At 34.0% G+C, this 27,109-nt stretch overlaps 2 protein-coding genes and 1 pseudogene across 2 annotated transcripts in view; all 3 read right to left on the bottom strand.

Annotated features, from left to right (window-relative positions):
• Positions 1-1,369: 1,369 nt before the first annotated feature.
• On the bottom strand, positions 1,370-4,811 carry LOC138326913 (microsomal glutathione S-transferase 2-like; annotated as a pseudogene).
• A 292-nt stretch (positions 4,812-5,103) lies between these two features.
• Positions 5,104-10,599, bottom strand: LOC138327547 (microsomal glutathione S-transferase 2-like). Its single transcript, XM_069273722.1, has 5 exons — positions 10,412-10,599; positions 9,598-9,697; positions 8,781-8,851; positions 6,146-6,227; positions 5,104-5,550 (listed from the first exon to the last, which is right to left on the bottom strand). Exons 1-5 carry the CDS (start codon positions 10,482-10,484, stop codon positions 5,409-5,411), a joined length of 468 nt encoding a protein of 155 aa, XP_069129823.1. The 5' UTR covers positions 10,485-10,599; the 3' UTR covers positions 5,104-5,408.
• Positions 10,600-15,458: 4,859 nt separating this feature from the next.
• LOC138327546 (solute carrier family 4 member 11-like) overlaps positions 15,459-27,109 on the bottom strand; it is a 35,129-nt gene continuing 23,478 nt past the window's right edge. The window contains 16 exon segments of the mRNA XM_069273721.1: positions 15,459-19,964; positions 20,363-20,532; positions 20,850-21,042; positions 21,830-22,003; positions 22,264-22,438; positions 22,792-22,898; positions 23,368-23,581; positions 23,840-23,913; positions 24,138-24,270; positions 24,644-24,757; positions 25,061-25,172; positions 25,174-25,199; positions 25,320-25,404; positions 25,535-25,732; positions 26,325-26,448; positions 26,828-26,912. Of these exon segments, the coding sequence (XP_069129822.1) occupies positions 19,904-19,964; positions 20,363-20,532; positions 20,850-21,042; positions 21,830-22,003; positions 22,264-22,438; positions 22,792-22,898; positions 23,368-23,581; positions 23,840-23,913; positions 24,138-24,270; positions 24,644-24,757; positions 25,061-25,172; positions 25,174-25,199; positions 25,320-25,404; positions 25,535-25,732; positions 26,325-26,448; positions 26,828-26,912 (2,045 nt within the window). The 3' untranslated portion in view covers positions 15,459-19,903.

The following is a 27,109-nucleotide window of genomic DNA, read 5'->3' as shown; positions in this document are numbered from 1 at the left end:
TGTTATTGGGTTTTTTAATGAAACAAAATTGTAACATTCACAGTCGGATTTTTTCTTTAAAACAGTATTTTTGTGGTTAGTTATTCCAGTGTTCGTTTAATTTATGTTCGAATTCCTTGACAACTTTTGCGTACACTGCATGTGACGGAATTGAAGGGTGCTCCATACATCGACAGCTCTCTATGTAAACAAGTATTTTCTTACATTTAATTTCGAGAGTGTTTTGTAAACCTTGAGGTCATATCACGGTGTTGATGAATCTTCCCTGATTTTGAAAATATTTGACACCTCTAAATCATATTTCCCTATCAGTACTTTGTAGACTTCTCGTGGTATATGGCAAGCCCTTTAGCCCAGGTATTTGATTAGTTGCACAATGGAGTCTGCAGAGTGTTGTCCTGTTTAAATGAACTATCGATAATTGAGAATGGTTAATAAACAAACATATCGTATCGTATCCGATTAAAATACAACTGCACTTGAGAACATTATTTTTACTTGTTTTTCTCAAAACTGTTCTCTCGAAAATTCCATAATATTTTTTACCAAATACTTCCCTACTTTTGAGATTGATTGTAGTGAAGCCTCTACCTGTTCGTGCTATTAAAGATCTCACTACAAGTAAGACATCAAAGACCTTTACTATTAGGGAATGAACCGTCACCGTTGATTATAAGCGAATAGTGTAAAGCCCAGGATACTATTGTTGTCAGAGGTCCGGATTCAATTTTCTATATCTACAAACAACACACATAATGTGAATACATTTCAACATCTACACTACACAATGCCTTTTTTTCATTCCTTTAAAAACCTTTTAGAAGCAACCAGTGTTTGAGTAAAGGCAAGATAAGTGTTCCTTTCGTTAAACATGATTTCTATTGATTGGTTATTTTTGAAAGTATATGGTGAATGGTGAACCACTGTAAATCCGTAACAGTTTTAACAAAGCCAGTGTACAAGGAGTATATAATATATGAAAGCAAAGCATTAACATTCTGCCACCAAAGGGTTATCTTAGCTATTTTAGAACAGAGGACCGGAACAAGCGTCTCAATTGCATATAATTATTTCTTTTGTAAAATTAGAAAACAACTCCAAACCAAATATGTTTCCAAACGTAATATAACGGACGGAGTATTTGTGATGAGGGTAGATATTTCAATGTAAGAAAATAACTCAAATATTTTGCTTTCAAGTTTCTGTTTCATACAGAAATATATAAATTCAAATTAACAACTTAAAAGTAAAAACACAACAATTTATGAAATAATACATAAAACATGGAATACAAGTCACGATGCACTAAAAAAAGACAATGCAAGATGTAGTAAACATAGAAATGAATTCCAGTTGAAATATCGCTGGTAATGAAGCTATCCCATTTGCATTAGAATTCGACAGATATATACATGAACATGTAGTAGGCAACATACGTATCAGAATTAACCTGGGCTAAATGTCACATTGACAAATAAGGCGTTTTAATTGCAGTAATTAGAATTTGATATACTGTCGTAGATACTGGTCACACACATCAATGCCAGCGTATTGCTTCAAGAGGATGTTTCCAAGTCCGGCCATCCTCATAGCCGTGAGAGCCATCAGACATCGGACACTCCAGCGGAACCCAGGTAATCTGACAACATTTGTCATATATATGAATTAATATCTGGAATTCAGGTTATCTAACAACATTTTTTTACATATTTTGCGCAAATCATTAATTAATTAACGTTTTGTTTGTATTTTAAAAAGGACCGTTCATCCCCGCCCAACAGTGAGTCGTGCTACAGAAAACGGATCCTCTGCTCTGCCTACCTGCTTCTTTCGTCTCGTCATTTTATGCCTAAAGATATGACTATTTCTCATTTTTTTATTCTTGTAAAATTGTCTAATTAAGTACGTTGTGTACGCACCACAGAGTCAACCTGTGAATAGGACGTCACACCTAATCAGTTACCAACTAACAAACACCGTCTTTCCTTCCTTCAGGACTCTTAGTGTAACCAGTAAAGTACTTCTCACGAGCGTAAATGTAACCTACCCCAGCAAGAAAGGTTGGTACTGAAAAAAGTCACCATTGGAGTATCATACACCGTAACAAACTGTTCAAGTGCTCATAACAACATAACGTACTTATCGAGATTTTCACAATGTTATATTTTTACAAATATATTTTCAAAAGCAAAATCTTTGTCATTCTAACGAATAGCAAATTAATAGCTAGTAAAGTGTTATGCGGTAGAGTACATGCAAATTTACTTTTATATTTGAATAAGATTTTAAACTAAGCAATTAATCTATTTCTTCATTTATTTGATAAAGGTTGATATGAGAAGCATTCAATTAATGTTGTAAGACCCTTGACAATAAAATATGTTTAAACTATAACACAAACGCAGTCACCATAATACATGTGCTACGTAACGCAAGCACTGTTATCTTAACACATAACTGATGATTGTAAGTCCAGTATGGCTTAGCCTACCATCAACCCCAGATTATAATCACAGAATACCTACATGTAGGTATATCAAACAGTCATCAATACAATCTCGACTGAATACGTTGCGTAAGAGAATGGAATATATTTCAAACCAATGATACCAAAATCAGTATTTGCTTCACCATTTGCTGTTTATAACAATCTGTCGGATTTTACTAATCCAATTCATATAGTGTTTTTTTGAGATAACTGTATGTTCTAATGTGGAACACACTGTGTTGGCAATAAAATAAAAAACACACTTAAGAATGTAAATGAATTTTATACATGTATAAATCAATGCACGTCTAATTTGATACAAGGAAATTCATTTGTATAATATCAAACAGAGAAGTCATAAAAGGTGACGATGTAATCTAATTAAAATTAAAATATAATTCCACTCCACTACAATGCCCAACGATACGCTCAAATACAAGTATAGGAGCGGAGTTACAAGTCGGAATTTAATTAGATTGATTCAAAATATTCACATCAACTTGAGAAGCCGTTGGATCAAATATGATTGATTTTGTTATGAATTATGAATACATTTTTATTAGAAACCTTTTTATTCGTAGTATTGATCGTGTATTTACCTTGATGAAAGAACAATCCAGATGTCCATAACGTCGACATGAAAACTGGGTAAAATTCTAAACAGTTTTGTCTGGAAATAAATAGGTGTTAGGTAATATTATGTCTTTGATTTTCCATATTTCTGTTACCATCTAAAGAGTCTAATACAGTATCCGTCATCTATCTGTATCGACTGAGAATATTCTCCATTGGTCCTATGGAAGTGGTGTGTGTTTGGGTTTTAGGAGGCTGTGGTATGTTAATATTGATTTCCGTATGAAACTCTTGCCTATTACTGATATCACCTGTATAGCTATCATCTGAACTTTCGGTAGTACCTACTGGGCTCTATACATCAGCTCAAAATCGTGATTACCGGTCGTAGCGGGGTAGGCTAGCTCCACTTGAAACCTCTTCTTCCCAACACGTCTGGCAAAGGTTCCTGAAAAGTTTGAAGACCCAAATATACCCAATGTATAATATCCAAAACTGTTAATTTACATGGTTATGATAATCGTTGGTACAAAGATACAGAAAAAATGTCTATAACGAACACGTTGATATCAAATCCGTGGTTACAACATAGTAGTTGTAATCCCCGTTAATGTTCACATAAGACATGCTATATGTATACATATACGTAACGATATATGTCTGTAACGGAGTGATTTCGTTGGCCACCAAAGGTTCGCCGTGTTCTCTATAATACAACAATAGATAATAGCGAGATAGTACAGTAGGTTACCCATATAGGAAATATAAGTTTACTGCAACTTATTTATAAGTTTATCATGAGCTAAATAATTCACTTCCGACCCTATTTATGTATATGTTTGGGCATTACTTTGGTGTAGTTAATTATGTACTGATCTAACAATATTTGGTTGTAGGTACGCGACATGCACTTACCTTTTATCAGTTACTTGGTATCTTTATTTTCTATTTGAGATTAATTCTACAACTCTAACCACCATCCAATGATAAAGGTTATATATAATGAACTCCGTATAGGCGTATCACAATGTCCATTTTGCACTGAAAATATTTAATGTCTGAGCGGTCTATTTGAAAATATGTGTAGAACGCCCGGTGTCCCGGACTGACTAGAAGTTTGGTTTTATACAGACCTAAATATGGACAGATAACCAGATAGGTAAACTATTACATCAATGTAACTTATTTATAAAACAACAATAAGTGCATATACGTACTCAGGTGATAGCCTCCAGCCAGTGTAACTACACCCAGTAGAGCGACATCCTCCAAGCTGATGACCACGCTCGTCTTCGTGATAGTGCAGAATTCTTTTTACAACAAAAATGTGTACAACTACTCCACGACGTGTTTTTTTATTGAACTTTGAACTACAAGCGGAGTTCATAGTTCATCGTCATTGCCTTGTTCATCACTGCCTGAGATTAGACTTTTATAGTCATTGTAACAGTATATGAGAAAATGTAGCGGCTATATCGGGGTTCGAACTCCAGACAACCGAACACTAGCCGCGAGCTTCCTCTCTACATCATAAGCATAAAACATCACACTTGTAGATATCCAAATGCTTCATAATTCATAACACAACATAGGATGCTGTACCTCACTAAAGTAAAATTTGGTATAGTTACAACCTTGTTATCATGTAGGTTGCCAACATTGTAAACCCAATCTTCTATAGGTAGAAAAAGTCTACTATTTCTACATTTACGTGTTTCGACATCGGTACTAAATCACGCAATGCCGTCATTCTCTACAAGATATCGATCAGTATTGGAGTAAGGACACGATAAGTGTTCGGTCACATAACAGATTGTAAAGTGATAAAACGCTTGGAAGATATAATTATATTGATGAAGTGACAACGAAACTAAGAGTATCGTCCCTTTGTATGAGGACAGGAACATTATACAGGCACTTTCAAAGACGTATACTTAATTCGTTCGTCGATTTTAAAACAAATATACTGCAGTAATATAGGTGGACAACTAGTAGCGATGTGACGATAAATTAATTTCATTGTAGGAAAACAAACTCGAATATTTGCTTTCAAGTTCTTGTTTAATATTCATATAAAAATACATAAATTGAAATTAGTAACTCAGAAGTAAACCTCAAAATGCTAGTAACAGTACATAAAACATGTAAAAAGTAATGTCGTATTGTACAAAAGACGGCAAGATGTAATCAATGCAGGAATGAAACCGGGGATAATAACCGCTAGTAATAAATCTCATTTACATCAAAATTTGACACATGTTACGTTTACTGTTTACAACATAAGTATCAGAATTATCCGGGGTTACATGTCACTCGGTTGACACATTATGCGTTTTAATTGCAGTACTTAGAACTTGATATACTGTCGTAGATACTGGTCACACACATCAATGCCAGCGTATTGCTTCAGGAGTATGTTTGCAAGTCCGAACATTCCCATAGCCGTGAGAGCCATCAGACATCGGACACTCCAGCGGAACCCAGGTAATCTGACAATATTTGTAATATATCAATAAATACCTGCTCATTTTTGTTGAATATAAAATGAGGTTAATAACAGTATGACAACAATTTTCAAAAAAAGTCAAAAGTAGTTGTTCTAAATGTGCCAAATATCATGTTTAACTAGTCTATTATTAGAAAATAAGAGATCCACTGATCAGGTTTGAACAAATGTGCCCCTAGTTGATAGTATTCCGGAAACTAATTTTTTCACATACCCCTCATATTTTTATATAAACACAAGGTAAGCTCAACATTATCATACCTTGTTTATTTGTACCAGTAGACATACGCAAGTCTATAACGTCTCGCAATCTAGTTGGTAACGAGTCAAAAAATACAAATGAGTAATGTACGTAATTATTCTTTTATAATTTACGTCATATTCATAGAACAACTGCTCAAGGTACAAGGTCCCCGAAATGTATTTGACACCACAATTAAAAGTCGTATTCTGAAACTTTTTTACATGTAACTATGTCAATCGTGATAATTATCAAGTGGAAAAGATATGTCAATTTGGACAATTGCATTATATTGAGCGTACAGCTTAGCACATATACATTACAAACACAGTCTTACCTTTCTTCTGCACTCTTAGTGTAACCAGTAAAGTACTTCTCACGAGCGTAGAGGTAACCTACCCCAGCAAGAAAGGTTGGTACTGAAAAAGTAATGATAGAAGCATTATATACCGTAACAACCTGATCATAATTATCAACACTTTACATTGTGTTCAGTAGATATCGAGATATTGACAACTAATATCAAAACACTCATTTCACACAAAATCTCGTGGGTTTTTTTCATCTGTTGTTATTCAAAAGAATAAGTCAATAACATTATTGCTAGAAAACTGTTACCGTGCCTACTTATTGTAAATAATAAATTTCGTTTTGAATGAACAATCAAACTAAGCAATTAGAATAGTTCGTCATCAGTCAGATAAATTCTGTTACATAGCCACGAAGCAAAGCATGGCATAAATGTATTGTTAAACATTCCTTTTGAAACATATAACATAAAATATTGTTAAGAATCGGTGGCATTTCAAATGGTATAGCAATACGATTAAGAAGGTATAATATGTGCACTATACCAATACCTGAACCAATGTTACGTACGTTAATCAAATAATATACATAAACACTGAGGAGTTGATGAAATAATTTTTAGGCATGAAGATTTACCTAATTGCATATCACAGTAAAACCAACTGAGCTTATTTCCATTAGAGCGGGTTTAGTCCCGATGAATGTGCAAATTTTAATGACGGAATTGTCCCTTCAATCAAAGAAGGAAATAAAAGGGGTTTATCCAATCAGTCTGTCTTTTGTTTTATTATATGATATGTTTAAACAATAACACGAAAACAACCATTCCAAGGTTGAAGTCGATTAACAATACCAACTACTCAAAAGAGTAAGTTCATATTTTTATCTAATCGATTCATTGATAATAAGGCTATTGGCCTGCAGGTATGGCGTTAAAAGTATACCTAATTACCCTGTGCTACTGGATGACCATAAAAGGCGGCTAAAGGTGGGGTTGCATAATCCGCCCACGCTCTTTTTTCAAATTTTACAATGTTAAAGTTCTAGGTATATAACTACTTTATATGTGCTTCTTATCTATTTTGTATTTTTAAAAGGCATACAGAGCCTTAAATAATGTTTTCTAACAATACTTTGGGTATGTTGCGAGAGGACCCCTCTTATCCACTTTTTAAACATTTTTTTCAGTTTTCAATTATTTTTTGTTAATAAAAGATACATGTACTTCATTCTTTATCTTATATCCATTTAAAATGATATTTACTAATTATTTTACTACAAATTGATTTTTCAAGCAATCAGAGGCCTCTATTTTGGTATCATGTTATTCAGCATACCTCATAACCGCTATATACCAATTTTTACTTAATTATGACATCATTAAAATTTCAGCCAATCAGAGGCCTCCGTTTTGTTACCATGGCAACCGATATTTTCAAATGTGTTGCCATGATATTTAGCATCTCAAATTATTACTGTACAATTATATTCACATGCTTAGGACTTAGGAATCATAACCTTGAAATGTATAGCTACATGTAGGTATACTAACAAAGAATTAAGTGGTACGTTGCTACCTGCACTCTATTTTCAAATAACTCAAAAAATGTTTTCCCATATTTTGATTTCGAAACCAATTTATACAGACAGAAAATGTCATGAGAATATTTTTTTATGTGGTGTAAAATTGTGAACAAAACCAGTAACAGAGTGAAATGAGATGACAAAGAGCAATGTTTCGTTTTCGTTTTTCTCAAAAGTGTTAATTTTTCGTAAAAAATGTTATTTCAAAGAAAATTTTCCGTTCAAAATCTAAAAGAAATGACTTAAAATATACGATAAACTCAAATGATTTATGAATAAAAAAAATGTAGAATATTTAATAAAGGCTAACCTATTTTGGCATTTTGTGCAAGAAGCTTTAATGAAATTGAATACAAATTTTTTGGGCCTTTTGAAAATCATCAAAGGAAAAAGTGGTGTCATTTTAAATGGATAACTAGTAGTACTTCCAATATGCAAAGTTTCAAGAAAATTGGGCTGTGGGCAGTTTCTATGGGATTTATAACATTAGCTTGGACACCACATTTAGGTTATCATCTGCTCGTCCCTTAACTCCGTCTTAATTTTGGCCTTGCTGTAAACATTGGCCCCTGTGAGGAAGACTCTTGCCTAATATCTGCCCTAAACATGTTATGATGTATAAAACTTGTAGTTTATGTTTCTGCGTAGTGTACAGACTAGTTTGTCATTTGTATGTATAATGTGATCGGGTGGTTTATGTTATTGGGTTCCTGGGCTACAGTTGTATATGCTGCAGTGAGAGATACCTCTAGTTTTATACTCATAATGTCGCAATACCAATCTAACCGATGTAAACGAAATTTCAACAATTCAGTGACCGTCTGATTTGATAGTTGATGATAGACACGGACATCTGAAAGGGTAGTTTATTGTACATTGTTCACAGAAAAGTCGATTAGTGCAGAGAGGAAAACGGTTAATGTTGAAGAATAACAGTAGATGTAGGTCTAGGTTTAATTGTACAAATGTTCGAGAAATACATTTAAACGATAAGCTTAAGAAACCGTTAGATAAAATGTATGCGGTTTTTATTATCAATATTGTTCTTTCTTAATCTTCAGTACTGATACCGTACTTACCTTGATGGAAGAACAATCCTGATATCCAAAATGCCGACATGAAAACTGGGTAAAATTCTAAACAGTTCTGTCTGGAATTAAATGTATTAGCATTACAATAATACAATCGTCAGTAAAAGCTTAATGTAATACGAATAACATTTCAATATGATTTTAATTATCTTCGTGGTATCTTAACCACCCCACTCTCCCATGCCCAAGAAACTGTTCTTATAATTGTGTCATATTTAATTTTATGACTTTGAGTGAAAACATGCATCATTTTCTACTTAGCTAGAACATTCATTTGTTATAACTTCGTTTAAGTTTTATTTAAACCATAATATCCATCTTATATCATCAACTCAATGTTGAAAATGCAAATTAAAGTATTTAATTGAGATTTGTTTTTAAATAAGTACACTTGTGTAAGCCTATACAGACCGTAAGTTGTTGATAAGATTTCTCAGTAGAGTTTTTTCCTAGATTATCTCCCCCTAGTTTGAAACTTAGTAGAGATACAAATAATCAAGCCAAATTTAAGTGATCGTTCTCAATGCTCTAGAGACTGGTGGTCAGTCTAGTGTAAGACAGTTTTATCATTATAATGCAGTATTTTATAGGTCATAATATTTCTGGGCTTTTTTTTTTTTTTTTTTTTTTTTGCATATTTCAGTTATTACAATATATATCAGTTTCGTCTGAGAAAAGACTTCCTGGTCTAATGGATGTGGTGAGAATTCGTGTTATGGGAGACTGTGGTATATTCGTATTGATGTCCTTGTGAACCTTTTGCCTATTACTGATATTACCTGACCTTTCACTTGTCAATACTTACTGTGCCCTGTATATCAGCTCAAAATCCTTATTACCGGTAACAGCGGGGTAGGCTAGCTTCACTTGGTACCTCCTTTTCCCAACACGCTTCGCAAAACTTCCTAAAACGTATACACATGGGAAATATAACTAAAACTATAGTACACGTGTTACACACATCTTCAATTGTATATTGTCCATGTGGGCATGGTTGTGATAATTGATGGTATAAAGGTATAACAAACAATCGATAATGGATAAATTAGGTCATCTGTGCCTGCTTGATAGTATTCGATTCATTATGTGGTTAAGCGTTGACAAGATCGTATGATTAGATCCGTGAACGTCTGTGATTTGGTGTATGGTACATTTAAGCCATGCACTGATCTTGCAATACTAGTATATGGTTGGATACAGAGCTCATAATGAATTTATAACAAAACGTTAATTTTCTTCAAATCACATTTGCATTTCATGAACACTATTCTTAATCAAAGTTGAGTTGGTACCTGTTCATTTGTCTATTTGAGACTAGTTTTGGAACTTTAGTTCTCATCATCCAAAGGTCACATATACGATGCTCACATCATAACAATGAAGTCCCTGTAGGAATATGACCTTGTCCAGCCTGTACTGAGAACATTTAATGCATGAATGGTAATGTCAAATCTACTGGAAAACATGTATAAATGACCAGTGTACCTGGCTGACCAGACCCCGGGCTAACACAAACTCTCATACAGACCTGTTTATGGACAGATACACAGATAGGTATATTGATCAATAGAGCTTACATATAAAACAACAATAGTGTACATTTGTATATATATACATACCTAGTTGGTAACCCCCAGCCAGGGTAACTACACCAAGCAGAGCGACATTCTCCAAGTTGATGACCGTGCTCATCTTTTCGTCTATGCAGAATATTTTCTACTACAACTTTACAACTACTCCACGCCGTTCTGTTTATTGAACTTTGAACATCACCTAAGGTTCATGGCTCACCGCTTTGTTCAGTTCATCACTGCCTGGGATATAGGCTGTTGTGTAACCATAAATATCACACTAGGGGATACGCAAGTGCAAAATGAACTATAATATGTATATATGAAGGCTGACCCCCAAGGCTCCAACCTGTACAGCCTTAAACTGATAGAGATATGTCTGGGGAATAAAGAATGTGGTTATTTTGGGGGAAAATATAACATGTATAACATCTATAGCATAATATACAACGACTAACGTGTAAATCTGAGGAGGTTAATTGACTCGAGGTTTATTTGTAATTACCTGTTAAACATAAACATCACCAAAGAATTTCATCACTGTTACAGATATTGATATTTCTTATATTCTGATCTCCAGTAATATATCCGCTGGTATTTTCCATCTCCTTTTGGATTTTAGGAATATGTAGCAAACCTCGAGGCCAATATTACGATCCACATTGTCTCCAAATATATATATATATATATATATATATTCAATAGGGTTTACTTTACAAGAATTTACAAAAATACTCACTCTATATAGTGTGTATAAAAACGGAACATGTGACCTTATAACTAGTAAAAGAACACTGCTTATAACTAAAAATTTTAACATCTTGTTAACAATATTAGGATACGGAAATCTACATAGTATATATCTGTAAAGCGTCTATCACACCTCCTGGCACCTGGATCAAAGATCATGGAATGGTCTTAAGTCTAAAACACGTAGCCAATCACAGATGACGTTACAAAAAGGTACATCATATTTTATTAGCTAAGCAAAATCTTAAGTCTAAGACTGTTTCATAATCCTGAGTCTTTCTGGGCACGTCTATGTGAACAAAATCGTATCCTTGTTCAGTTAAAGTCTGGTTCCGTAACTTCAGTTCCGTATATGAACTTATGAAGAGCAGCACTTGATCAGAGATAGCAGACTACATGTACTTAAGTGGCATCCTTCCTACTTCCTCAGATATAATGGACAGCCCTATGTCGTAACCGAATCATTATTAGTTTTGTTGATGGGCGAAATATCTTTATCGTGATAAATCTAGTCCTTAATAGATATCGAAATCCGAACGATTTATTTTATTTGATTAATTCAAATACTTGCGTGGTTCAAAATATGCAAAATTATAAGAATCAAAAGTGAATATTTTTCTTGGTTTTTTTGTATTAGATTATTCAGTCAATGGTTTTTTTCATCACCCTACATGTATAATAAGTCCTGGTATTTGTCATTTTAGATTACGTCCCAAAGCTCCCACACATTCGATCCATGGCACGAATGCCAGTTCAAGAAGAATGGAATAACTTAAAGTGAATAGTCGGGCAAAGGAAACCAGTCTAAATGCGTTCTTTGGCCTTCCAAAAGTCATTGTATACCATAATGATGGTCAAGTTCTGCTTACGGTGTCCAGTTTTGACCATTGAAATTTTGGGGAAGCCCCGTGTAAATTTAGCACAGTTCTAAATATAAATTCTCCAAACTCTTTGAAAACGAGGCTGCGTGGAAATGTCAACATGGACATGTGTTTCTCAGTCGTGTCGGTTTCGTTTCGTGTGATAAACCACTAATGCGGTATGCAAATTGTTGTTTTGAGATGATACATTTGATGCAAATGAAGTATTCTTACATTAATGACAATGCTTTGTAAGCATTTTTCGATAAAAGCATCTTGTACATGGAAATCGACACAAATATTCGGCCGATGCAGAGATGGGGCCCCGGCAAGGGGCAATTATTGCAGCATAGCATTCGTCGTATTTTACATCAACCGAATCATGAAGGTTAAATACAAATAATCGTAACATAATTTCCCATTTAAAACCACACGAAAACGTTCCATAGAACGTCCGTGCATGTAGCTGTCAAAGATGTGAAAATAAATTAGCTCATACATAGATATTTTACAAGTACAATATATGTGTTCAATTATTCGTGTAGTTTTTTGCAGAGATTTAATTAAATTATCTATGTCTCTGGTTGTTTTTTTTTTTTTTTGTAAACAATATTTGAGTTCTGGAGAGAGATGACATGAATGTCCAGCTGGAAGGAAAGAAACTTTTATGATGTATATGTATCGTACAATGTATATATGTAAACGTACATTCCATGTAGCTGCTATAGAATTACAACTAGGAAATTCTCTCAAACATTGATAATATTTAATTCTTCAAATTCATGTAGGCCTATGCTGTGAGAATTAACACATCATATATATTTCCAGAAAACATATAGGCCTACATGTATGTTACTTTCCTTTTCTGTTGTTTCCTGTTCTTTTTTGTGCTCTGGAGAAAAAGATGATTGAGTTGAAGAAAAGTAATTAATTAAGAGAAATGTGTACCACAGTACTTTGTCTGTAGCCGAGGGGTTCTATACTGTTTTAATAGTCCAGTAATTAATAATTAAATTGAAAATTTCAAAATTAAGATGAAATTGTAAATTCCATTTTCGAATGAAGTGGTTTCCCTTCTTTGAGAGTACACAGTGTGTATACCCTTTTTGGTTTTTAGGAATAATACCTGAATAGGAACCTGAAATAACATGACAATCAATCAGGTATGTGTGTGTTGGGGGGTGGGGGTGGGGGGGCTAAAAGACAGAAGAATCATGAGGTTGGGAAGTTGTAACTTGAGTGGGGGGTTGAAATATAGAAGAAATAGCTACAGATAACTGGAAGTGGAAGGGTGCTTTATCATTGATCTGGTCATTGCATATTTGGGGTTTACATGGCTTTTTTTTGGTTATTTAGTCTCATTGATTTTGGAGCAACTTTGAATCCATATGGTACTGTATATCTTTCTTTTTTTCCATGTGTAGCTATTTCTTCTGTATTTCACCCTCCGCCCAAGTCACAACTTCCCAATAGGTACCACTTTTTTGTTTAGAACTCAAATCAAAGACAGATGTACATAGTACTACATACTACATTTTAGTCTATGTGTTTGTAATCACTGTTACTACAGTATTAATACATAAATGGTCTATGTACAAGTTACACATAGACAATAAATGTGAAATTTGGTTCAGACAAAAAGATTTTTAACATTTCAGATAACTTGCTAGTTTTATGGTTTTATTTATATGTTGAGTCTACTCTCTTGTAAAGTAGAATTTAGACATCCTAAGACAATGTTATCTATATTGCTATATGTAATAAAAATCCTTATATTTTAAAAGTAATTGAAAAGCTATCTCACAAGCCCTGACAAACAAATGGGCAGGCATATGGATGCAAGAATTATAATCACTGGATCTAGAGGACTAATATAAACAAATTTTTCTACAAAGTTAAACAATGAAAAATATTGCATCATAATTTTATTTAATGATTACAGTTGAAAGGAACATTTAATAAATTAATACTGTTTAAATGTTCTGTTCATGATCTTCTAGGTCCATATTGGAAAAGTTTACTTTCAAGAGCACTCAAATCAACATTCTTCAGTCTTCATATGATGCTAATTGTATGTATATGTATACATACACTTGTATACAGGTCCAAGGGATGAACTTTCTGTATTCATGTCACTATGCATGCATGGTGCCTGAAAAAAAAGAACCAATAATTTTTTTATATATGTTGAATATGACAAAAATTGAAATGATCAATTTCAAATATATATAAATGAATAAATGTAGGTTCATTCTACAGTTTTTTTTTTATTTTAGAGAAAACATTTTATAAGTTGTGAATGTGTCACTGATGCATTTGATAGAATCAAATATTGTTTCAAAAAAAGATACAAAATTCATTATCTATAGTTCCAACAAAAATTCAGAATAATTATAAATGATACATGGCTGCAGTACATTTCAACTCTGTAAAGTTTGTCATATACACATGAATCAGGTACAGTTGTAATAAATATACAAACACTATTTATTATTATGACCAGAAATAATATTGTAGGTGTCCTCCAAATATATCTAAAGAACAAGCTAAAACCTACATGTACATATGTATATGTGTATATCAGAACATATACAATACAATTTTACCAATTAACCTACAATGTAAATCCTATATACAATGTATGTGTATAACACTACCAGAACATGTACAGAACAAAAATTTACAAATTAAAAATCTATAAATATATACATCAGAACTGTATGAATTGACCGGTAGCATACAGGGCATTCATTACCCCTAAAGAGGCCCCACTAAAGAACCGCTATTTACCCCAAGGTTACGTTTTACGCGATTGGGGAACAGGTATGAAACATGTGACCATATGTGACCACTCATTTATGAAAAAATACTGCTAGGGACTATTTACATAATGATCAAAATACGAAGACTCACTCACAATCAGCTGAGCAGGGAGTACCGGGTACGTAGTAGGCCTAACTGTTAGGTACGTACAGTAGCGGTCCGGAGCCGCGTGCTCGTTTGAACTGTTCTCTTCACTATAACAAGTTGTATTAACACTCTCCATGCGTCGTAATGTTTACCGAGTCAGTTGTTGGGATTGTCGCTGCTCCATTGCCTTTCCTTTCGCATTTTAGGTGAGTCAGTTGGTTGTTTTGGCGGAAACATTTTGGTTCAAAACTACGGTAGCCATGTTTTGTTTACTACGGAGAGTGGTGGGTGTTGCGCATGCGTTAAGATTGAACTGCACTCTTAGCCGTCCGGGAGGACTTTTAGGATTCCCATAGATATTATTATTTTCTTCGCATGTACAGCGATTTTGACGGAAAGTTTTATTTTTCTAATTCATAAGAAATTACACCGGATATATTAATACCATTTTTACCGATTTTACAGTCACTTGCCCGACTATTCGCTTTAATGGTAAATTTCGTTATTTCATTGGTGCTACTATTTCGTAAGTATGCTATTGTTAACTATAAAAGATGAAATAACAAGTCATAAAAAAGGGTCAACACCATACAGTTTATTATTTGTTGTAACAATAATATGGATGAATCAACTCTGTATTTACTGGTAGTATATGTAGAACACATAAACATATAACCTATATACATGTATATCACAGAATCGTCTACATTACTACCACCACACGGTGACCTCGTCACCCATCAGAGATTATAGAAAATGTCATTATGCATGTTTTCAGATCCGCCAAGCTACAAGATAATGAACACTAGAAATACCTTAAGTTTTGATAAAGCAAATCACAGATTTGGTGCTGTTATGTAAGTTTTGTCATTTTTACTCCCAAAGCAAAACAAAAGTTTCAATAGTTTCATGATCCTGAGGTCAGGCTATCAAAACTTAGAACTAATCAATCACGATGCTCAAACATCGACATGTACAGCATTGATATTAAAATTAGGTAAAATATAAAACAACAAAGCTTGACTCGCTGTAGTTGTTAACTGGTAAAAGCAGTGATATCAACAGTTTAGCACTTTCCTCGTCTGGGCGTTTCATCTATAATACTGGAACGTGAAATTATCATTGACAAATTAAGAATATAAAACAGAACAACACTGAGTATTTTAAATCTAAAACAAAGTGATATGTAGCCAATTGTTTCTAGAGAAGATAATCATAACAGTTCAAATTTTGGAGGGTGCTGCTCCCCCTTCTCCTTTGATCCCTGTAACTTTTCTTGTAACATCTACAATGAGATTGAATCTCAACAGATACTTCCGACTTTACAATATACATAATAGAGCAAACTCCCAACTTGCACTGTTAATTTATTTGGTCTAACAATTTATTTCTAAACAAAAAGAAAAAAACACCGCATGCAGTTATTGCTAAAATAGGAAGAGCAGACGTGAAAAACATCGTAAAAGTAAAAATAAATCAAAACATCTATAACATTGTAGTGTGTATATCAACAATCATATATACAAAATATACATCATGTGTAAAATACAATTCGTTAGATATGAAAACGTATCAACATGTACAATGAATAACAACTTGTATATTAAAATCGGAATAAAAGAAACAGTCCAAGAAACATTGTAAAATGAATTGATACACCGTCAAAATCCTGTGGTGAGTAAAACCACACAACTGATATCGCTGATCATTCTTAACACGTCGAATTCGAGATACCAAAACGGCGTGGGTGAAGTACGATTTCCGGTATGTGGTGTCATATTTTTACGCCAGTTTTGTGACATATCCCGAAATCGACGTGTTATAGAAATCTGTAAGCGTTGTCTTCAATTTGATATGTATTGATGGAAGTTGTTTCTGCAAGTTAGTAAGGTTTGCTGAAAATTCACATTCATGAAGTATATTTTGAATTAAGCATAGTAGTCATATGTAGATAAAACATTGTAGTTAAATAATTGTACTTTGTAGATCTAGACAGAAGAAGACCTTTAACTGGTATTTCGGGCGGGTCTAAATCTACAGTTATAAGTATAATCAGATAATGTATGGACATTGTTGTAAACAGATGACTAGAGAACGATGTAAGTTAGAACGTGTAACTGTAAGGTGTTAAGTTTTTTACACTCTTTTGTTAATGTTGTTGATAGTCTGACCACTGTATAACAAACCCAATAGATTGTTAACATATTGTTTGCACCAATGACAATTGATTAACGACAGAAGGTAATATAATACAAGTAACAAGGATAAGATAGAGGTCCAAATAAGGGTTTGGTTTCTTTATGGTAATTAATGGATATAAGGCATTGGTTCCCGCAAAAATGTTTTAAGGTTCATCCTTCGCAAACATGTCCCATTATTTGTTCCAAGGCTGTACTGTTTATTCAGTTATCAGCTTCGCGTTAATAACATATTTATCAAGTACATGTAACTCTAAGAATGTGTTAAAATATCTATCTCTTTCTCAAGACATATTTCAAACCTATGTTAAGTACAAAATGATAAATTAATAATTATGAGCTTGCACTGTAAGTTACTCTTCAAATTTGGTATTAACGTGGGACTCAAACTTATACTATCTAAGAAAATGTTTGCATTGAAATGAAAATTAGGCGCAAATATGCAGGAACCCAACTTTAAGGATGTCATCTAATTGTCATCGTTAAACTTAAAAAAAAACTCCAAGTGATTACACAATAAAAAGTTTACTAAATTAATTTCTGTCACAATATTGAAGATGGTCAAAATCAATGACTGCAACAATTATACTTTTATTGTATCACACAATATTGTACCTAAATCCTGAGGTAATAGGAAAAGGGAGCAACTAGAGACCGTGATAGTGTAAGATGTAGTTTTAGAACTAACAAGATCTAGACATGGATACCACTTCAGCACAAACAGACGTTTGAGCAAAACCGATAACGCTGAAACGGTATTACTGCAAAAATGAACATTTAGAGTAATACGGTTCATTTATTTATACAGTATTAAATCGACTCAGCATTCCACTGGAGTACTCGTGTATTGAGAAAAATAAAAATAGAGGAAAACTGAACAGAAATATGAGAACAGTTATGATTTATAATTGTAACACATTAATATCATAAAACAATAGAACTTATACAATTATGACAATAAATGAAAAACAATGTTTACATATGTAAAAACGCTCGGTACATTTTAAACTCGTAAATATTGTAACTTTATGAATACATCGACCATCACAGAGTATTAAACAGCATTAAGGTACAGATACGTCAAGATAAACGTTAGATCATTGCCCTATACTATACATATCAAACTGTGAGTCGTTGTGGTTAGTGTGAACCTAAAACTACATAACAATTCAGAATCACGCCGGATTGTGTAGACTTTAGATATAGTAATTATTTGGACAAATTCTCAGGAACTATCAACCGATAAATGCATTTGATCATGCTTCGTTGGACTTAATCTAACACTTGCTTTTGTTCGAGACCATTCCCAATATTACACATATATAACATCAATGACAAAGAAATATTGCAGATATATTAGTGCGAGATTCTGTTTGAGTTTCTGTAGATGAACCAAGTACTAGTATATTTTGATTGGTTAACTTAAAACTTTTTACCTGAATTGATGTAAATTGATTTAAACTGCAGGGAATTGATCGTTTCAGTGCACATTGTATAAGAAAATCAAAAGACAAATGTATGGTATACAAAGGTATTGACTGTTCTAAAATAATGAGTATCAATGATTTATCAAATACAACAGAAGGAACAGGCCAGATCATTATTTGGTGGAGAATCTTTAAAAGTGGACAAACATGTAAGTAAAATATCTTAGACAAATAAAAAACGTAGTGTTCTAAAAGTAAGCAACGTTCTGGTTATTGTTCAAAATTGTACATTTAAGTAACTTTAAAGGTAAAAAGGCTCTAGAATATTATGAATGAAGCCAGAGATGTTTGGATGTCTATCAAGCTTTGTTGATGCTATTATGTATAGAATGCTATTGTTTAGTTTATGTTTTTAGTGTTACGTATTTCTTAGCTAGGCAACATGTCTATGTAATAGGTACAAACAGAGGCAGCAAGTAATTATAACGTGCATGTGGAAACTAGTATGTGATATCCAAGTAAATGCATTACTTGCTAGTAGACACATTTTACCATCATAGCAAGTGTTCATGTATAATAATGTAGCACCTCATTAAATCATGACTGTTGAAAATTGACTCATTGTGTAAAAGGTAATATATTACACCAGTAAACTCCTTCAGCTATAAAATATAGGTCCACGGCAGATTGACTCATTTCAGAGAAACGTGTTGCAGCAGTTTAACACGTCTGCTGCAAATTGACTCATATTGACTCAATAAGCAACAGAGTAACACATGCCTGCTGCAAAACGTCTTATTTTACAGTAAAGCAAATTGATATGTTTTGCAACAATATTATATGACTACTGCAAATTGACTATTTAACCTATTGTAACTGTTAAATCTGACTTCTTTTGCAACGATAAAAACAATAATTTTGACATTTATATCATATAGATATATATACAACCAGATGAGCTAGTACAATAAGCCGGTAAATCTTATGATAATCACATCAGTCAAACCTCGTGATAACAAATATATACCAACAGAGAGGTTTTATGTATAACTATGTACACGTTAGTCTGTCACACATGGTCTTTAAAACATTTCGTCATCAAAACTACGAAGACTATTCTAGGTATTGAATCTCAATAGGTTAAAAACTCATGTCCATTTTCAGAGTAAATTCTCAGTTCCTCCATGTTAAAATAATCTTCATCGTTTTGTACAAAACTCACATAACACAGATCCTACATCCGTAACTCATGTCACCATGCTTAGAATGTCCCGTAATTACTGGTGATATCCACAGAACACAATGTCTGTCACACACTGCACACAATGCCTTGGTACTCTTTTCAACCATAATGCTACAGTTCAGCATCACCATGTCAACAAAAGGCTTATGGAGCTAGTGACTATCCATGGCCTTCATGAATTTGTCTTCGATGATATGGGGAATAACTTTATGTCTGGAAAAGAAAATCACAAGGAAAATAAGAATAATCTGTATCACGATAATTTTATTTACGAAGTCAATAATGTTGTAAAAATAATATTGAAGTATCAATATATAATTGTTATATTAAAGTATTGCATGAACTCTATATCTATGTTCAGACACCAGCTTGTAACTACCATTACATTTCCAGAGAGAAAGTCTACTCCAATCTGTCACTACGATATCTATGTTCAGACACCAGCTTGTAACTACCATTACATTCCCAGAGAGAAAGTCTACTCCAATCTGTTACTACGCTCATCTTCATCCTGTCACAGAATATATAAAGTTGTCTTTAATGAAGTGGTAATTAGGACTTACAAAGAATGATGTATCTCAGGATTCCTATGTATGGCAATAAAGACTTACCTAAGAGGAATGAGGAGGAAGATGAGGACAGGGAAAAACATCTTGAGGTAAGGATACGGTGCAAAGCCAAATCCACAAAGAACAACCAGTTGCAGAAGCTGAAGCAAGGTGAACAAGTGCATCTTCCTCTGTGGCACTCGACGGATGTAATGGTTCGGGGGATATGCAGACTGAAACAAACATTAATTTGTTACCAAATAGTTCACGCACAACACAGAAATTATTTTCACAACCTAGATTCAATTAATCATTTCAAGACTTCATCACCCACATATCCAAGTAGCACTTCTACATTGCATTTGAGTGGAGTGATGGAAAGTTTTTGGGACATTAATTTCAGGTATTGAGTCCAACATTAACAGAAACAAAATAAAGTTACATGTAGTGAGGTAGAGATTAAGTTTTATATCTAAAAGGAAACAGGTAAAGTTTTGTTAAATATTCATAATAACGCATGATTAATATCAAATGTTAGGTAATGCATTACCTGTTCTGTGAATAGCAGCATGACCCTCTCAAACATTTGGTTCCCGTCAAGGGAGGTAACTCCCACGTAAAGGAAGAGACCATATAGTACTGGGGTGGGGATGTAGGCGAGTGCATCCAGAAAAAGTAAGGACAACCCAATCAGGATATGGGAAAAAATAGCCGTCAGCCTTGTCTCTCGAACCTTTACTATACTACAAAACAAAATGTTATATTTAAATGATTGCAGAACACTAATGTATTCATATAGGATGAATGCAAATTCGAGCGAATATTATCACTATCCAGAAGCTATATTAAAGCGTTGCTTTTTTTTGCATTCATTAAACTCCATGAATATATTCACCAAGTGCAATAAATGCAAATAATGACTTGATTAATTATTATTAGACTATAGTTATACATGTAAAATATAACAAGGGTGCAATATTTTGAATATCATATTTACCCCTCTTGTCATAAGCCAAGATTTACATCAACTCTGATCATTTCCCTTTACCCATGGATGTTTCTAGGCAAACTTTGTTACAATTCATGTTACTCTTATGACTTAGCTGCTATTTAAAGTATAACCTCTGTGTTTATACCCCCTATTGGAACCTCCTGCCTCTGAGGGGTCGAAGCTAGGAGTGTCTGTTCCTATGTATCTTTCAGGCCAAATGCTTACAATTCATGCAGAACCCTGTGACTAATAGCGATTCAAATGACTTACCAATGTTTATCCCTACTGGGACCTATTCCTCATTGCAACAAGGGGCCAGAGTCAAGGTTTACACTAACCAACTCAGTTCCCCTTCCCCGAAAGATTTTTCTGGCCAAAGTTTGTTACAATCAACGTAGATCCCTGTGACTAGTAGCGATTTAAAGGAAATTTTTACGAACGGACAATTGATAATGCATCATGACACAAGCTCATATGCCATCTGGGCTAAGTGAGCTAATAATCTGGAACTGTATTATTAAGTTCCATTGTGTACATACATTTGGTATATGTGTCCCTGGTCAACACGCTCCTCCACATCAGCGAGGGCTCGTACATGTAGAGGTGAGTGTGGAAGGGCAGCATGTACCCATGGAAAGGCTACAAGGCTGTGTAACAAGTTGATGATCCCAACAACGACTAGATCCCAGTGGTAAGACGTCCCTTTCTTCATCCTAAACAGTAAATAAAGGATAATGTAATTTTTAATTAATACACAACACCATATCGACCTCCAATAATACAAGATGTCATATTCAATTGGTCAAAATTTCAGTGATTGCCTTTACGCTCGAAAATGAACATATTGGAATTCTTGAAAGCAAAACAAACTTCTTATCATCTTAATAATATATGGTTTCGTATTTCCAGAAATCTATGACATTACATGAATTTATAATCAGGATTACATGAATACCTAAAGATAACTGCTTACTTGTTTTGTGGGGAGTTCACCAGTGCTGCTGAGATGTTCTGGTCCATGAAGAAGAGCAGAGACAGACAGAAGCCCAGTCCCATGGCACCCAGCACAGCTCCCCAGGACAGAGTGTGGAAGGGGACAATGTCAAAGATGGAGAAACCACCCCCTTCTACATCAAAACTTTTACCAACTGAAACACAAAATAATTGACCGTCATTCACCTTACTTGCATTCACATGCAGTAGTTAAAATCAAACTGTGAAAATTTAAAGAATAGGTTTGACTCCTGTATTTATGCTCCTGCAAATGAAGTATAGTATTGCTTTTTTCTTATACAGCATCTCATCCCGACCCATCCATTTGTTATATGTATTATTAGTTTTTGAATTTGGATTACATGAACTGTTAACATTCAGACTCATAAAACTTGTTTTCAGATAGTAGTAACAAACACAGATTGAAGTTAATATTCAGTGTAGTTTTGTCATATAATAGTACATAGAGATAGCAGAGCTCCAGACCTCATAGTTAATAAGAACTTACGATCAACATCTTTAAAAGCCAAAGCACCAATAAGACTCATGACCACAACAGCTACTGGCAGGGCGTAGTCTGCCAACAGTTCTCTCTTGCCCGCATTTAGGTAAGGCCTGTAATATATAGATCATATTTAAGTTGTTGCACAAAGTTCTTGAATATAAGTTTTAAATCTTGGATTGTTTCAGAACTTTAGGGCTACACATGCATAGTGGAAATGTGTTTGTGGTATTTCTTAAGTCTGGTTCTTGAATAAAGTATATATTTGATATGTGTACATGAACTGTTTAAGATTAATATCATTTGAAACACTGTATTTGGTCCGATGAGTGCATAGAGCGCTTAAAAAAAAAAAAATAATGACCAAATTTAGACTAGCCTTTCACAGAATTATTACATAAAGTAAGTAATAACTAAACAGAGAAAACTTTTATAATGTCAGTCTCCATTTAATTCGAGGTAAGCAATATTTTGACTGAAAATGGGGAGGGGCGCATATTAGATTGAATAGGAAATAGGATAATTTTTACAATCATTTGAATAATTTCGGTACAATTTGGTAATTAAAGGTAATGTACATACGTCTTGGTAAAGTTGTAGAGCATCACTCCCACCCAGAGTGTCCCCAGTAACAGTAGTAGGTAGAGCAGACTGACATCCCGCTCACATTCACTCGGAGACTGTGTTAATGTATCCGATATGTTAGAGGAAATGTTAGCTGTGATATTACTGGCCGCCACAAGCCCAGTGTTTGATCCACCATGGCAGTCTGCAGTGTTGTAATGGTCCCCAAAATCTAAAATACAAAAATATAACATGTAAAACTGCATATCTGAACTTATTTTAGAGAAAGTATATATTTTTCTACATAGATGCAATATGAATTGGATTCCTTTCTGTTTCATACCTCAGCTGGAAAACTAAAATTCCATTAACCTAATGGTGTGAACTTTAGTTTAAATAAATTAAATACATTTGACTTTATAAAATTAGTATAATAAAGATGGTGGATGAAAAAATAATGGTATAATTTGGAAGACACAAGTATACTTACTTTTTGCTGTATTTTTAAAGGCATCCACACAGAAAGCTATAGCAATGAACAAAGCAAATATTTCCTCTGATGACCTGTAGAAGAATACAGACAAAGGTAAGAAGACGAATAACACACAACAACAAGTCATTACTTGATTGTGATACAGATGACAAAAATCTTTTCTATGTCTCCTCTATCACAGTCAATCAATCTAGATTTTGCCTTCTAGTGTGCAATTCTGATCCTAATAATAAATACCTGCCTCACTTTGCTGCCTACGATAAGTTGACGTTCCAGAAAACCGTGGAACACTTACCTGGTTGACCACTGCATGAGGACACTAAGATCAAAGGAAGCGTAGAGGAAGAGGAAGAAGCTGTTCCACAGACCCACACAGGCATACATGGCACGGAAATCTAGATCAAACTCTTCACAGATGGTGTGGATAACTGTGGGGACATCAACATCAACAACATGTATTGTCTACTCAAACAATTCAATACAATTGTTGTAATAATGCACAAGGAACTCATTCCAAACTGATAAAATACCATTGAGAAGAATGTTAGATTTTTTATCTGAATGACCTCAATGACTTTTCAGGGAAAACTTTTGCCATATTGATCTGAAAAATTACAATAACAGAAGAGATATGTAAAATTTGGCAACTGGGACTTTTAATAATTGAGTATTGATATATTTGATAATTCAAAGATATCTGTTAAAAAGTTTCAAGAATGAAATCAAGAAAAGTAAGATGGAATGCAAATGATGGTGTGAAGGTGGACAGAGGAGTGGTTTGATGGTGGGAATTATACTTACTCTTTGTGTAGAGAGCGAGAGGCGCTGTTGTCAATAAGACAATTAATGGAGTCCCTCCTATCAGGGCAAACACCAGCCCTCCAAACGTCTGTGCATATAGCACCTTCTCCACGGCTGTAGCAAATATCAACCATCAATTAATTTAAAAATATAAATCCTTAAATCATCTGATGAGTAAACCTCTGGTTTATGACAAAGCATTGACAATTTCAATCTGTATTCTACAGGACTATTGTTATCAAGGCTTAATATCAGCTACAGCATCGTATACCAGCTATTATACCTAAGTATGTACATACTACAGACAATGGGCATTTTATGACTAGCAAATGTCTTTTTTAATTTGAGAGTTCAGTTCAATATATACATATTGACTTGAATGCTTAAAGAAGTGAAAACTAAGAAAGCTAGACATACTTAGCACATTTTCTGTGTTTTCTGCGTTGAGGACCCCAAAGGCGATAGATGGCATCAGACATGCAAAGTAGAGGAACAATGTCGTAGATAACGTCTTGTCGTAGTAACGTCTTCTGAATTGTCTTTGGTCCAAAGATACCTGTAGTTCAAATAAGCACATTTTAAATTGTCATAAATATCACATCTTCCTTCAAACTAAATTATAAATGATAAAAAGCTCTTTGAAATAATACACAATGTATAAAAACAAGATACTAACCATCTTTGTAGTCTGAGAAGTAGTGAGGAAGTCGTCGCTTCAGATCTCCACGAATGCCCTTGAATATACCACATTTACAACCTCCCTGAAATGCACAAGAAAAAAGTTTTTATTTGTTACTAGAATACATAACTACAATTAAAATAATTGGTTTTCCTTCTTATTTAACTGATGTGGGAGTTTGTTTTGAGAAATCAGATATTAGACTGACATACCTTGTTACTGTCAGTGTCATACATCGGTACTTTATTGGTCAGGGCCATCTGACGGTCAGCCAATTCCTTGGTGTGTTGTTCCAAGATGGACTTAAACTCTTCCTCATTAGAAGCAGCAAGAAGATTTAACCGGAAGTCAAGATCGGAGAATATCGTGGCAAACGTTCGTCCAGTCTCCACCTCGTTCTTGGTTCCTTTCTGTCATAAAGAATTAAAACAATTTGAAAAGCATGCTTCCTATAAATCACTTAGAATCAATCAGTTTAAAAATTACAATTATGTAACTAAAAACTAAAGGGATAACAATCATAAATAAAACTAACAAGAGAATATTGTTCTAACCATCTATTACACACATTACAAAGACATTTCTGTGTTATTGAGACTATAGGGTGATACCAACTGATGGTGATCTTGATATGTGGTAATATTATATGGGACAGAGTGACTTAGCTACAGTGATCTTCCTGCGAGGACAAAATACACCTACCTTAGCTTCTTTGTAGGAGTGAGTATATATATTTCTATCGCGCAGTATATTCTGTATATGTATATAACAGAATTATCTGCCCTTGCGGAAAAGTATTGATTAATTGTGAAATCATGTGTTTGCGAGCGTAACATGATACAGGTGTAGCATGATATTTTGGATCGAGGTCAATATACCATTATGGTACTTTTCAGAAAACCTTATGTGAACTTTGCTTACAAGATAATGACACAATAACAGATACCTACCAGCAAGGGAGGCAACTCTGTAATAAACAAAGATGGAATACATTAAACCTACCTCCTTTGTAGGGGTTAGCACCACTATCACAAAGTACACCTCCTGACTACTGGTACCCAGATTAGCAGCAGTGCGGAGTCGAGCAATACCAACATGGCGGGTGAGAATGGACGGCACACTAGCCCTGTAATCACAAATGTCTAACTTTAACTATGCTGACCATTAGAAGTATTTTCTTTCTCAAGTCTATCACACTTGGTAACTTTAGTGAACTGCATGTATTACAATCTTTATATACACCTAGATGTTGTTTTTATGTAGAATGTATGTCCTTCTTTGTAAGGATATATGCAACATATTATCAAGGACAATCGATTATCCCATCTTCTACTTATCTCCATAGTCAATATATCCTATATGGATATTTTGTTATTTGAAGATCATATATTTCAAAGACCCTGGTTTGATTAACTATGAAATGTAAGTTTAACACAATGTTTTGACATAAATGTGATTGTTTATTCACTGAAATCAAAAGAAAGAAGACCAAAAATATCACATACATGGCACAGATCCAGTTCTGATCGTAGTCAAATCCGCCACCTTCAGATATACTGGTACACTGCAAGGTCCTACTCAGCATGTGTACTGAAAGTGAAAATCACACAGGAGTTATTTCCCTTACAATGCAAGTTGAACATCTTTTTTAATCAATAATATTTGAGTTTCTTTTTTTTTATCGCTTTTTTCCCGTATATTTCTTTAACATCATATTAGTAATTGCATTTAAAGTCATATATGCCAGTTATGCTGTACATGGACTCAGTTTCACAAACATTCCTTAA

This window comes from Argopecten irradians, chromosome 7, assembly GCF_041381155.1.
Source record: "Argopecten irradians isolate NY chromosome 7, Ai_NY, whole genome shotgun sequence".
Classification (NCBI taxonomy): Eukaryota; Metazoa; Mollusca; class Bivalvia; order Pectinida; family Pectinidae; genus Argopecten; species Argopecten irradians.
Note: the sequence above shows the minus strand (reverse complement) of the source record. Positions and strands in the feature narration are given on the sequence as shown.

Excerpts from the sequence above, each read along its gene's own strand:
- LOC138327547 (XM_069273722.1), bottom strand. The coding sequence starts at position 10,484 with ATGAGCACGGTCATCAACTTGGAGAATGTCGCTCTGCTTGGTGTAGTT. Across the intron at positions 8,852-9,597 it reads GAGCTGATATACAGGGCACA|ACAGAACTGTTTAGAATTTT; the intron begins GTAAGTATTGAC and ends ATTTAATTCCAG. Across the intron at positions 6,228-8,780 it reads AGGATTGTTCTTCCATCAAG|TACCAACCTTTCTTGCTGGG; the intron begins GTAAGTACGGTA and ends TTACTTTTTCAG.